Source organism: Suricata suricatta, chromosome 9, assembly GCF_006229205.1.
Source record: "Suricata suricatta isolate VVHF042 chromosome 9, meerkat_22Aug2017_6uvM2_HiC, whole genome shotgun sequence".
Lineage (NCBI taxonomy): Eukaryota > Metazoa > Chordata > Mammalia > Carnivora > Herpestidae > Suricata > Suricata suricatta.
The window spans coordinates 36,206,092-36,220,059 of record NC_043708.1 but is presented as its reverse complement, the minus strand read 5'-3'; the positions used below and the strand labels follow the sequence as shown (position 1 = coordinate 36,220,059).

Genomic DNA, 13,968 nt, shown 5'->3' with positions numbered 1-13,968 from the left:
TTCAGTCAGTAGAGAAAGACCAGGAGAGGATATTGACAGGACTAAGTGAATCACAGTAATAGCAGAACATTCAGATCTACAAATTCCGGAAAAATAGAAGAGCAGGGTAAACAGCCATATCCTCCAAAACCATTTTCTAAAAATGGCCCTTTCCCAACAATTGTAATAATGTGTGACAGTGTGGTTCTTAAGGCTACTCTAAAAATATAATGCAATCTCAAAACAAACCTGGGACAATCGAAGAAGATGGTCAAAGAGTAGCTCCCCTTTTGTAAACTGTGTCCTCCCTACCCAACTCTTTGGCCCAGCATCCACTTCCAGGCTCACTCCCCTAACACTACAACTTGGCTGGGCCTTGGGCCAAAGTTTCCAACCACTCTGCTAGTCCAGGGCCATACTTTAGTTTCTAAGGTCCCAGGTTTCTTTTCCAATTTTCTAAAAAATGTCTGCCCTTCTATCTCCCATCACTTGAGATTACTTGAGTCCCTTTTCTTTACAACAATAAAAGTAACAAAATTTTAACCTAACAGCTATATTTAGACCAGTACATGTTTTCCTACATGACTCAACTCCTGATCATCCCAGTTACTACCTGTATCTTACTGCCCTGTATTATGTCTATATATAGATCATATCACTATGTTAAATTACATATATACTTCTCAAATTTTCCATACATGTTTGCTGTTTTTCCTTACCAGAATAAAAACTCTGGCCAAGACAGCCTTAATGTAGCTTGATTAAACTTTAGACAGGCTTTTTTCCTGACTCTATGCCCTAACCTCCCTTTTCTTAGAGTCTTTACTTTAGAAAGCTTTCAATTATAAATTCTTTCTCTGCCCCCTTGAGATATAAATCTTCTCCCAGATTTTTCACAGTTGTACATGCCAGGAATGTCTTTCTCAAGGACTTGGGAGCCATCCTTTTAAAACATAATCAAGTAAAATAGAACCCCTATCTCTCAGCATCTGTGGGAAGGTAGGAGCCTAACTTTGATGACAGCAATTAGCAAATATAGATGGCTTAATCATATTGACTGACTTCTCTGACTTCTATTTCAGCAGAGTGGAGTTCAACCTCTCTTCCCTACTACAGTAGTCTTCAACAAAGTCTTTCTTGCCATTTTTAACAAGGGTTCAGTGCAATTTCTCTTTGACAGTTGTATGAAGACAAAGAGGATTTGTGTCCTTGTTCACTCTTGAGATTCTCAATATTCAGAATAAAGACATAGTGCAATATATATCTGTTGAATGAATGGATGAATGAAATCACGGAAGGCATTTCTTTTTTTTTTGCATTTAAAGGATGACTTTGAGAGAAAAATAAATCTCTCTTGGCTATTCCTTTATATTTCTGAATGTACTACCACACTTCAAAATTCAATCTAAGCATGGCTTATTAATCATGCTAAGGAGAAGAAATTATCAGTCCTAGTGATATAACTTTATTACATGCACTGACAGGCTTCTACACGTGGAAATTGTATTCCCTAAATATGATCACTTTCTTTGTCAGTAAAAGTTAAACTGGCATTAAATATATGTGCTATTCTTAAACTTTTGTTAGATTTTAATATTGAACACAAGAAATTTCAGTGGTTCTAAAATTCTAGCAGGACCATATTTGAGTTAAAAATTCTGCTAGTCTAACAATTTGTAATTACCACAAAATAACTGTTGCACAAGATCCTATCATCTACACCTCTTCACTCATTGTGGACAAAACAATGACAACATCAATAATTGCTCAAACAAAAAAATTTTGAGTACGGCCATTCTCAGTATAAACCTATGTATAAATGTGAATGTATGACTGATTACAGATCAGATTGTAAAATGACTGATTTTGCCTGACACAATGACCTAAGTACAAACAAATCACAGTGAAAACAAGCATCTTCTGGAAAAACGCACACCCGGCATCTGATTGTAAAGTCCACACTTGTGTCTGCAGTGCAGACCGAGTAAGTGTTCAGGCTCACAGACTGTCCTAAGCCATGCTTGTTCTCCGAAGATATCTCAGAAGGAGACAGGGCAGAAATCACTGGTTATGAGTAGGGCAGCAACAGGCATCCTCTTCCACAGGCCCTGACCTCATAGCAGTCTACGTAGGAGTCCAGAAAAGTATGCTATTTGTGCCCTCTCCCAAGGAGACAACCAACGGGACTTAAAGAATAAGAGAACTGACAGTCTGGACACTCAGAACTGAAACCATGTTAACATGACTTTATCTTATTCCTCTGTCTTCCTTAGCATGGCTTTATTTTTCCAGAACTCCAGAAAATCAAACGGTTTGATTTTTCATCATAGGAATTTCCCAAAGAACTGTTAACTCTTCAACAGAAAGCATAAACAGTTTATGCCCTAAGATTCTTTGAATTCTTTGCCTCTAAATCCTCACCTTGATGTTTCTACCAATCCTGGATTATTATCTCTTGATACTTAAACTTTACCCAATCCTGATTCTTGACTTGAAAGATTTAAAGGCTTTAAAGGATGCCAAATGTGATTATCCATACACCTACCCCTAGGTGGATAGGTGAAATTCAAGTGCGGGTAAACCGCCAATATAATCCTCAATAAAAATATAAATGTTTTGGGGCATCTGGATGACTCAGTTGGTTGAGTGTCTGTCTCTTGACTTCAGTTCAGGTCCTAACCTCATGGTTAGTGATTTCGAGCCCCACATCAGGATCCACACTGGTAGTGTGGAGCCTGCTTGGGATTGTGTTTCTCCCTCTCTCTCTCTCTCCCCCTAACCATTTGTGCTCTCTTTCTCCCTCAAAATAAATAAATAAACTTAAATTTTTGTTTGAAAAATCTGTATATATGCTTTTTACTGTTATTAGAATCACTAGGGATGTTAAGGTGCTTTCTCATGCAGAGAATAATTGGGAGATATATAGGTCTTAAATCTGTAGCTTAAGTTTTTTAAAGCAGGCTCAAAAAAAAAAAAAAAAAAAACCCTAAGTCCTGAATACAAGGTAGAATCACTCCAGAGGTAATACATAAAAATTTCATCATGGTAAAAGTCTCAAGTTCTTCAGAGCAAGGAAAGTTACCAGGATAAAGAGGGGCATTGCATAATGATGAAAGGGTCAATTCTCCAAGATGTAATTAGCCTTAATGTATATGTATCTACCAAGAACATCAAAATATGTGAGGCAAAAGCTAGTAGAACTTCTAGGAGAAACAGATAAATCCACTATTGTAGTTGAAGTCTTGAAAACCTCTCTATCATAAATAGTTAGATCTACCAGGAAGAACATCAGTAAAGACACAGTTGATTCAACAACACCATAAATCAACTGGATATAATTCACATCAGTCAACTACTTTATACAAAAACAGCAAAGAAAACACATTCTAATCAAGCTCACATAAAACATTACCAAGATAGAACACATTCTAGACTATAACACACACCTTAACAAATTTAAAAGAATAGAAATCATACAGTATTAGCTTTTAGATCAAAATGGAATTAAGCTAGAAATCAACAACAGCAAGATAGTTAGAAAATCCCAAAATACTTGAAGACTAAACAAACACTTCTAAACAATAAATGGTCAAAAATAAATCTCAAAAAAATTTTAAAGTTTTTGAACTAACAAAAATGAAAATACAGCATATCAAAATTTGTGTGACACAGGAAAGTAGTGCCTAGAGGAAAATTTAGAGACTTGAAAGCAAATAATAGAAAAGAAGAAAGATCTAAAATCAATAATCTTAACTTCCACCTTAGTAAACCGAAAAAAAAAAAGAAGAGAATTAGGTACAAAGTAAGCAAGAAGAAAAGATATAATGAAAATTAGAACAAAAAATCAATTAAATTGAAAATAAGAAAGCTAGGAAAAAATCAACAAAAGCTTATTCTTTGAAATAAGCTTAGTCACATTCACTAAAAAGAAAAAAGAACACAAATTACTAATATGAGAAATGATAGAATATCATTACAGGTGTCATAGACATTAAGAGGCTAATAATAACAATAATACCAGAATACTATGAATAACTCTAGAAGAAAAGGACCAATTCCTTAAAAGACTCAAACTACCACAACTTACACAAGAACAATTAGACTATTTGAAGAGAACTGATTCAACAATAGCCTTCCAAAATGGCACCAGGCCCACATGAAATCATGGGTGAATTCTACCAAATATTTGAGGAAGAAATATAACAATTTTATACAATCTTTTCTGGAAGATGGAAGTAGTAAGATACTTCCTAAAGTATCTTTTGGAATTAGAATTACCATCATACCAAATTAGACAGTATGAGAAAAGAAAACTACATGCCAATATTTCTCATGAACATAGATGGAAAAATCCTCAACAAAATATTACAAATCACTTCCAACAATCTATAAAAATAATAATACAGTATGACCAAGTAGGATTTCTCCTAAGCATGCATGGCTGGTTCAACACTCAAAAATCAATTAAAGTAATCCATAACATCACAGACTAAACAACAAAAATCACATGATTATATGAATAGATGCAGAAAAAACATTTAACAATATCATAGTCATCCATGATTTAAAAAAAAAAAAAACTCCCAGAAAACTGGAAACAGAACTTCCTCACCTTGATAAAAAAAAAATTTTATAAAAATTCTACAGCTAACTTATAATCACATATATACAAGATGTATATGAGGAAAACCACAAAACTTTTATGAAAGAAATCAAAGAAGAACTAAATAAATGGCGTGATAGCCCATGTTCATGAACAGGGATATTCAATATTGTCAGGATGTTAGTTCTTCTCATTTAGATCTGTGGTTACAACACACTCCCAACCAAAATCCCAACAATTTATTTTGTAGATATCAATAAACTGATTCTAAAGTTTATATGTAGGGCAAAAATTGTGCAAAATAGCCAACACAATATTGAAGGAGAAGAATAAAGTCAGAGGGCAGATCCTACTCAACTTCAACATCTGCTATAAGTTTCTAGTAATCAACACAGGGTGGTGAAAGTAGAGGCAATAATATTCATGGGACAAAATAGAGAGCCCAGGAATAGACCCATATAAATATGGTCAACTGATCCTTAACAAAGGAGCAAAGGCAATGCAATGTAGCAAAGATACTCTTTTCAACAAATGTTACAACTAGACATTCAAAAAACCATTGTATCTAGACACAGGTCTTAAACCCTTCACAAAAATTACTCCAAAATAGATAATAGACCTAAATTTAAAACACAAAACTATAAAACTTCTATATGATAACATGGGAGAAAATCTATGTGACCTTGGGTATGGTGGTAACTTTTTAGATACACCAAAGGCAAGATCTATAAAAGAAATAATTAATAAAATGAACTTCAGTAAAATTCTGCTCTGTGAAAGATACTATCAAGAGGGTAAGAAGACAAGCCACAGACTGAGAAAATTGCAAAAGAGTTATCTGATAAAGGACTATTACATATACTATACAAAGAACTCTTAAATTTCAATGAGAAAATTAACAACTTGACTAAAAAGTGAGCAAAAGATCTTAATAGACACACCTGACCAAGGGAGATATACAGATAGAAAATAAGCCTACGAAAAGCTGTTCAATATCTTTTGTTATTAGGAAATCGCAAATTAAAACAATGAAATACCACTACACATCTATTAGGATAGCTAAAATCCAAAACACTGACACCAAGTGCTTGTAAGGATGTGGAGCAACAGGAAATGTCATTAATTGCTGATAAAAATGCAAAACGGTACAGCCACTTTGGAAGACAGTTCAGCAATTTCTTACAAAATTGAACAGAATCTCCCTAGATGATCTAGCAGTTGTGCTTCTTGGAATTAACCCAAATGAGTTGATAACTTACTCCTACACAAAAACCTGCACACAAAGTTTGCAGCAGCTTTATTCATAATTGCCAAAACTTGGAAGCAACCAAGATGCCCTTCAATTGATGAATAGATAATAAACTGGTGCATCTAGACAATCTAACATTATTGAACTCCAAAAAGAAATGAGCTATCAGCCATAAAAAAGACATGGAGGAACCTTAAATACATACAAAAACATGAAAGACGCCAATCTGAAAAGACTTCTGTATACTGTATGACTCCAACCATATGACATTCTGAAAAATGCAAAACTACATCAACAGTAAAAGGATCAGTGATTGCTAGAGGGGAAGGGGAGAAAAGTATAAATAGGCAGAGCACAGAGGATTTTTAAGGCAGTGAAAGTATTCTGTGTGATACTGTCATAGTGGATACATGTCATTATATATTTGTCCAAACCCAAAGAACATACAACTATGGGTTTGATAACAGTGCGTAGATGATGTAGATTCATCAGTTGTAACAAAGGTACCACTCTGGTCGGGATGTCGGTAATGAAGGTAAGTGCATGTGAGGTCATCTCTGCACGGAAAGTCTCTGTACCTTTCTCTCAATTTTGCTGTGAATTTAAAACTGCTCTTAAAAATAGTCTGTTATCCTCTGTGCAAACACACTGATAAGAAAAATCAATAAATTCCAAGGTGGACTAGGTAATGTTTCTAGGATCTAATTAAATTAAATGTAGGAAAACTAAAAAAAAAAAAAAAAAAAATTATGTTACCTCTGCCTATACCACTCAAACATTATTGCAAATTATCTGTAGGCTTTAATGAAAACGTATGGCAACCAAATTGTAGAGCAAACATGGTTTATGTAATTGAGGGTCTGAGATTCAACAGAAGTTAGAAAAAGAGATCAGAGGCTGAAAAAGTCACCTAAATCTATAAGCATAATTAGCCTCTTTAATTTTTCAATTCTTGTTTTGATGGCTGGATAAGAAACAAAAAGCATGCAATGTAAATATGTACGCTAAAACACAATAATGCATGAGGCACCTTCACAAGCATGATCTGCAAATAATAAACATAATAATTTAGAATTTTTTTTCTATAAACTTTTCAGAATATTTAACATATTTATATACTTTCACTTAGCAGTTGCTGACCCATCCATTTTGTCAGGACCTAGTTTATCGTGTTTGGCACTTACTAATACCACTCTCTGTCCTGAATATCAGGTTTCCTATGTCCACTTACACTACCAAGTGGCACATCACGGCCACTGCCATATATTTCTTTGATGCCCTATAATTCAGTTCCCCCAGGCCTCCCAGAAATCAGGTTTGGTGGACCACCCAGAGCTACATTCAAACATACCTACAAAAGAGCCTGAAATAAGATAAAAACAGAGAGGGAGGCAAACCATAAGAGATTGATTAATACAGAGAACACACTAAGGGTTACCTGGAGGGGAGGAGGGTGGGGAGATGGGTTAAATGGGTGATGGGCATTAAGGTGGGCAGGATGAGCACTAGGTGTCACATGCAAAAGATAAATCACTGGGTTCTACTCCTAAAGCCAAGATTAATTGTATGTTACCTAACTTGAATTTAAAGAAAAAAAAAACAGAGCTTGATTCTGGGGTACTTGGGGGCAACAGACTTCAGCTCAGGTCATGAGTTCCTGGGTTCCAGCCCACAACCTTAGCTCAGAAATCCTGTCTCCCTCTCTCTCTCTGCCCTTCCGCCACTCACGCTTTCACCCTCAAAAATGGATCAACACTAAAAAAAAGTGCTCCTTTCTATTCCTTGGATTCCTAGTGACATTTTTTACCCTGTGTTATGGTTTCTAGGAAATTTGCATTACTTCTTCTCAAACAGAACATTTTCCTATAATGGATGCTGTCTTCCATGCCTCACAACTCTCTTATAGAACCACATATCCAGTTTGTGAATTCCTAGCAAATCAAATTAGGAACCTTCAGAGAGCACATCAACTGAGACAACGTTGAAAATAAAGAGTTATTAAGTGCTGCACCTGCATCACATTAAAGGATTAAACTACTATTTTCAGATTTCATACTCTTGTATTCCGAAGCCACCACCAGCTCACTTCATCATAAGTTTTAGGCCATTGTACAATTTACTAAAACCTGCTAACACATCACTGCTTCAGGTCAGTGAGTCACTGCATGAAGAATAATAAAGGATTACCAAGGACATGGGCCACATTCTTCCCTACTACAGGTCTTATAATCGAGCTGAGAAAAGAAAAATACACAAATGAAATAATAATATCCCCTCAGATTGGCAAAATTCTACAAGTAAAATTCATTCATGTCTCTATTCCCATTCATTCCTTCTAACCACCCTGTGGTGTAAGTAATTAAGTATTCCTTCCCTTTTCTTACAGACCCAGAAACTGAGAGCCAGAATAACCATCCCAAAGGCTCACAACAAACATATCCTAAGGAAGGGATAAGACTCCTGGTCCCACAACAAATGGTACAGTGCTCATGAGCATATACAAAGCAACAGAAGAAAAATAACTTTAATTAAATTAATGTGCACTCATGTACAAAAATGAAGATGAAATATGATGAAGATATTTATTAGAGTTGCTTGGGAATAATTTTTAAAGGCCCAAAATGGAGTCACTGGTCCTTAAGCCCAAGTCACCAAACCAAGACTTCACACCAACTTGATTGTAGTTTCAGCCTCTCTCAAGAATGTAATATTAACCAGTACATCTGGAATTACCTGGTCAGCACCAGTGAAGTAAACTCCCAGATAGACCGCCCTCGGCCCTGCCTTCCCCTAAGGGAAGGTGACCTTGCCTAAAATAACCCATTCTTTACTAATTATGTCCTTGTCTTACCCCCTTCTGCCTATAAAAGTCTTCTATTTTATAGAGCTCCTCAGAGCTCCTTTCTATTTCCTAGATGGGATGCTGCCCAAATTAAGAATCATTGAAGAAAGCCAATATGATCTTTAAAATTTATTCACTTGAATTCTGTTTTTTAACGTAATGTAAGAAAGTTTCCCTGAAGAAGTATGTTCCAGAAAGTTGGATGTCATATAACAGATAATAAAGAGTTGATCCACAGGAACTGAATAAGAAGCCAAAAATGCACAAAATAATGTGAGCAATGAAACTGACAGACATGTGAGCATATCTAAGTAAGTACTGAAATGAAGTAAGACAACAACCGGGGTGCCTGAGCGGCTCAGTCAGCTAAGCAACCAATTCTTTGTTTCCACGCGGGTCATGGTCTCACCCTTCCTGGGTCCGAGTCCTGCACTGGGCTCCACACTGACAAGGTGGGGAATGCTTGGGATTCTCTCTCTGCCCCTCCCCCTGCTCAGGCTCTCTGTCTCTCCCTCTCTCAAAGTAAATAAGCAAACTTTAAATAACTACATAAGACTACAATATAATAAGAGAGAAAGTTAAAAAGTATAGATACAAAATACAAGACTATTAATTTCAGAGATGAGATGAACAAAGGTCCTTAATTAGGAAGAGTAAAGATAACAAAAGTAATCAGGGGCACCTGGGTGTTTCAGTGGATTGAGCAACCAACTTTGGCTCAGATTATGATCTCACAGTTCGTGAGTTCAAGCCCCACATTAGGCTCTCTGGTGTCAGTGCAGAGCCACATCAGATCCTCTGTCATCCTCTCCTTCTGCCCCTCCCCCACTTATTCTCCCTCTCTCTCTCTCTCTCAAAAATATATAACTATTTTATAAATAAATTAAATTAAAAATTTTTTTAATGTTAAGAAGAATCAATTAACAGAAAAACTTCCAAACTAATGGAAGATATTTAACAGGTGAGAGAGAAAAAAAAATCAATCCAAAATATGGAAGAAAGAAAAGGAACAAAAAATAGAGAAAAGAAAAAGGCATTGTAAAGTAGAAAATAAAATGCTTTAACTAAATCAAAATGCAATTAATCACAAAATATATACAGATTAAGCTTGTCAGTTAAGACTCTCAGAATCTACTGCTTCCAGTTGTGTCCTCCCTCTCTCTCTGCCCTCCCCTGCTTGCTCTCCGTCTCTCAAAAAAATATATACATTTTTTAAAATGCCTCTCAGAATCTATATAAGATAGAAGATACAGCTAGAGTTTAATAATCTATAATAATAAAATTTAAAAGTTATACACAGATAGATATGCCAATATTAAATGAAAGCTAATTAAACTTTACTAATATCAAGCTAAATAGACCTTAAGCAAAAACAATCATTACAGCAAAGAAATCCGGGTACACCAAATTTCCAGAAAGAGAGAACAGGTCACACACAAAGGGCCGAAATCCTAGTGGCTACAACGCTTTTAAAAGAGTTTTTAGAAGATGGACTGCAATGACATTATCTCTTTCAAAATTCTGAGGAGAAATTCTGTCTAGCCTAGAATGTTTTAGCCAGCCAAATGGTCAATCATGTGAAAGGGGGGAGCAAAAAGATTTAAGAAAATGATGTTGATAGAATATTGCTCCCATCAATGTAATGAGAGAAGATTTAAACTGGCAGAGAGATTAGTGTTTGAATTAGTGGTAAGTACATAAAACCAAGCAAACAACATATCCAGACATTTATCAAAGCTCAGGAAAATGTAAAGTGCAGAAAAACAATCATAGCATTGTTTAAGTTTCCATATTTGTAGTCATGATGTTGTGAACACCTAATATTTATTGAACCAAAAGGATGATACACCTGTATTGTGAGAACTAGGTGCTGAGAATTGGGTGCATAGACATAGTAAGAGGGAGAAAACACCATTTGCCAAGTCAAAGACAAGGCATAAAACTGAAAAAGCAGGGGTGCCTGGTGGCTTAGTCGGTTAAGCATCTGACTCTAGAGCTCAGCTCAGGTCTTGATCTCAGGATCATGAGTTCAAGCTCCACTATTTTAAAAAACAATTAATTTTTTTTTAAAAAAGACAGAAAGAAGAACCAAGAGGTAGGTACATAATCTTGTTTGCTGACATGCAAGCAAATAATAAAAGAATCCCCTAAACAGTTAGAAAGTGGTTGCCTCATGGGTCTTTTTTTTTTCTTGCCAAAATGAGGTAATGTCTATCATTCTGCATAGAAGTTTTACCAAGTTACTTTCCCTTGAGCAATGTCTGAGAATACCCACACCTTCACTTTATTAGTTCGTGTCCCCTACAGAGTGCTGCCAAGTCAGGGTGACATGTGCAAGAGTTTTACTGAGATGAATGCCTGGGGAAGATCAAGGGAAGAGGGAGGAGCCTTCAGACCACAATGCAGGTGTGACACCAGTGAATATGTATTGGGTAGAATAGTCTCAGACGACAGTACAGGTAAATGGGGAGTCCCAGAGCAAATGCTCCTCAACCGAGGAGTTCTTCATTGAGCAGGAGCAGACTTATACTGTTGCCACCATTCTTAATTATTGGCTAAGAATGGCCTTGGGGAAATATGGCTTCAGTGTGTGAAATGCAACAGACCATTAAACATTGACAGTCAAAAAAAAAAAAAAAAAAGCCTTTATTCATAGCATCTGTGGCTTTCTGGGTGTAATTCCTCCCACTGTGGGCATGGCCAGTTTCAAGCTACTAGTGTGACAATGTGATGACTCACTGAATGAATGCTGAGATCAAAAAAGATGTTAACAGTTGCCTTTCGCAAACTAAGAGCCGGTTCCAGGAAGCTATGAATCGTGATCTGGGCAGCAGGTTTTCAAGAAGGAAGATCTAGGCAGTGCACCTTCTTAGCCACCATACTCACCAGCCTCGTGTGATAACAAAGGTTTGGTTTTGGTTTTGGTTTTGTTTGGGTTTTTGTTTTGTTTTGGAGAGAGAGAAAGAGACAGCAATCAAATGTGGGGAAGGGAGAAAGGGAGGGAGAGAATGTTAGGCAGGCTCCACATTCGGGGTAGCCTGACGTGGGGCTTCATCTCACAACCATGAGATCATGATTCCTGAGTGGAAATCAAGAGTCAGACCCTCTACCAACGGAGCCACCCAGGTACCCAAACTAAGTTTCGCTTATAACAAACTGAAAATGGTATGTCAGTATAGTTTATAGTTTTACTCTGCATTTTACTTAATATGCATGAGGCTGAGGTTTTCTTGATATATTTATACATTATGTTAAATACATTTATTATTTTGCAACACATTTAACATATTTCCTTTCTATGAGCTATGCCAATCTTTTGATTATTGCTATTAAAACCTTTGTGTCTATGTTCTAAATAACTGAAATCTTAACATATTGATCTTAACATATTAATTCATACAATAAGTGAAATATAAATATTGCTACCATCGCCTTGTCATATTTCACATTTTCAAAATTAACTTCTCTCAACCCTTTCCAGAGGGCAAATAGGGAAGAAATAAATGTACCTTTAAAAGCTTGATGTAAATGGAATCTAAAATCATAATTTACTATAATTGCTTTTTTCTCTAATTTTTAAATTAATGTGTATAGCATCAAAACACAATGTCTACACTTAATGTTCAGGGATATAGGGGTTTTTTTTATTAATATTAAAGTTAATTGAGTGTAGAAATTTAATGGAAAAACGTCACTGAATAGTTTCTATTTACCTCCCAACATACATAGAATAACAACGTCAGTGGAGAATTTTCCATCTGAGCAGTCTACAAGTACAGAGTAGAATCTTTAGGGAAATTAAGTTTGTAATATTATCATTATGAACATATTTTAATAATAGATGCATTCTATATTGACTCATTTTTATATTATTAGTTGAGAATATTGGTTGCATCCTATTAGCTTGATATAGCAAGTTGAAAATCATCCACTATTAAGTTAGAAGATAGGAAGCTCTGGATGAAGTGGTCTTTTAATATATTACATATTTTATGTATTTCTAGTTGTACAGATAACACTGAATGAGCAGAACCTTGAACTAGGCCAGACATCAGAAATCAGCCAATGTGGTCTCTAGCCACAAAAGTAATCAGACAAAATTCAAAGCAAAGGCTGTAAGAAGAAACCAAAAGGGCAAAAATTTAAGACTATTCCATAAACTTTTTTTCATGTTAACTCAATCAAGGACCGCTACTATGTATAGATCTGGAAAGGAGGAGATAAAAGACGTACAGCATTTTAAAATGATACCGTTTTCCAAAGAAAATACATCTATTTCATATCTTTTAGTCAATTACCTAGTTCATAAACTGTATTTGACCCCAAATGCTACTGCTTTTCTTTGGTTGCATCTCCTCTGACCACAACCTCCACATTTTCAAACCACAACTTCCAACCACAACCACTGTCCCAGTAACTGTTATTATCAAACAGAAAGCAAGCAAAAGAAGATGAAAATTAACTTAAAGTAATTGAATATAATTTATGGCAAGTAGGGTGAAGGCTGAACATGTGGCTAAAAAGAAATTTCAATTATCTTTAAACTCCTTTTATCTTAATTTTCTCAAAACATATGACCCACAGTACTCAGAAAAAAAGAGAAACTTACCTCATCCACATTTTCAAAGGCATTGATGATGTCATAAGGTAAACAAGACAACAGATCGATCACAAACCAAGTTTTCAGATAATTCATCCTTATCAGCTTGGGGTCAGAAATGACCTCTCCACCAGGTCCCACAAAGGTCGTGTGAAAATTTAAAACAATGTCAACCAGAAAAATAACGTCCACTACACTGTCCAGCACCAGCCAGGCTATGTTGTTCTGCTTTGTCTTGAAGGAGACGTTATAAGGAACCATAATGGCGGTGTAGAAGGTAAGAATTAAAATCACCCAGTCCCAAGTAGTTTTAAAAGCACAATAGTGTAAAATAATGTGTGGTGGTGTCTTTGGCGCTTCTTGCTTATACTGAGGAAGGATATCTGATCCCAGCTGAAGAACCTAAAAGAGAGACAATGTGCATATAAATGACTTGGACATCTCCACACAGGTGGTAATGAACTCAAACTCACTAAAAGTCAAACCACAGTATATGTTTCATGACTCCTGGTTTCCAGACTAGTCACACCCTATAGGTCTGTCTCCCACTTCTGAGTTGTACTGAAGTTTGTTCAAAGGAAGTTAATCTGCCGTTCCACCTGGCTTTCTCTCCAGTGGGCAACTTTTAGTTCACAGTCTGGCCCCCAAACACCAAGGGCAAGAAGAAACCAAAGAAAAAGGCAGACCACTCTTCA

At 35.9% G+C, this 13,968-nt stretch overlaps 1 protein-coding gene across 1 annotated transcript in view; it reads right to left on the bottom strand.

Moving 5' to 3' along the window:
- Window positions 1–13,968, bottom strand: part of KCNH5 (potassium voltage-gated channel subfamily H member 5) — a 292,797-nt gene that overhangs the window by 213,354 nt on the left and 65,475 nt on the right. The window contains exon 6 of the mRNA XM_029951558.1: window positions 13,283–13,675. Coding sequence (XP_029807418.1) covers window positions 13,283–13,675 — 393 coding nt within the window. The remainder of the gene's footprint in view (window positions 1–13,282; window positions 13,676–13,968) is intronic.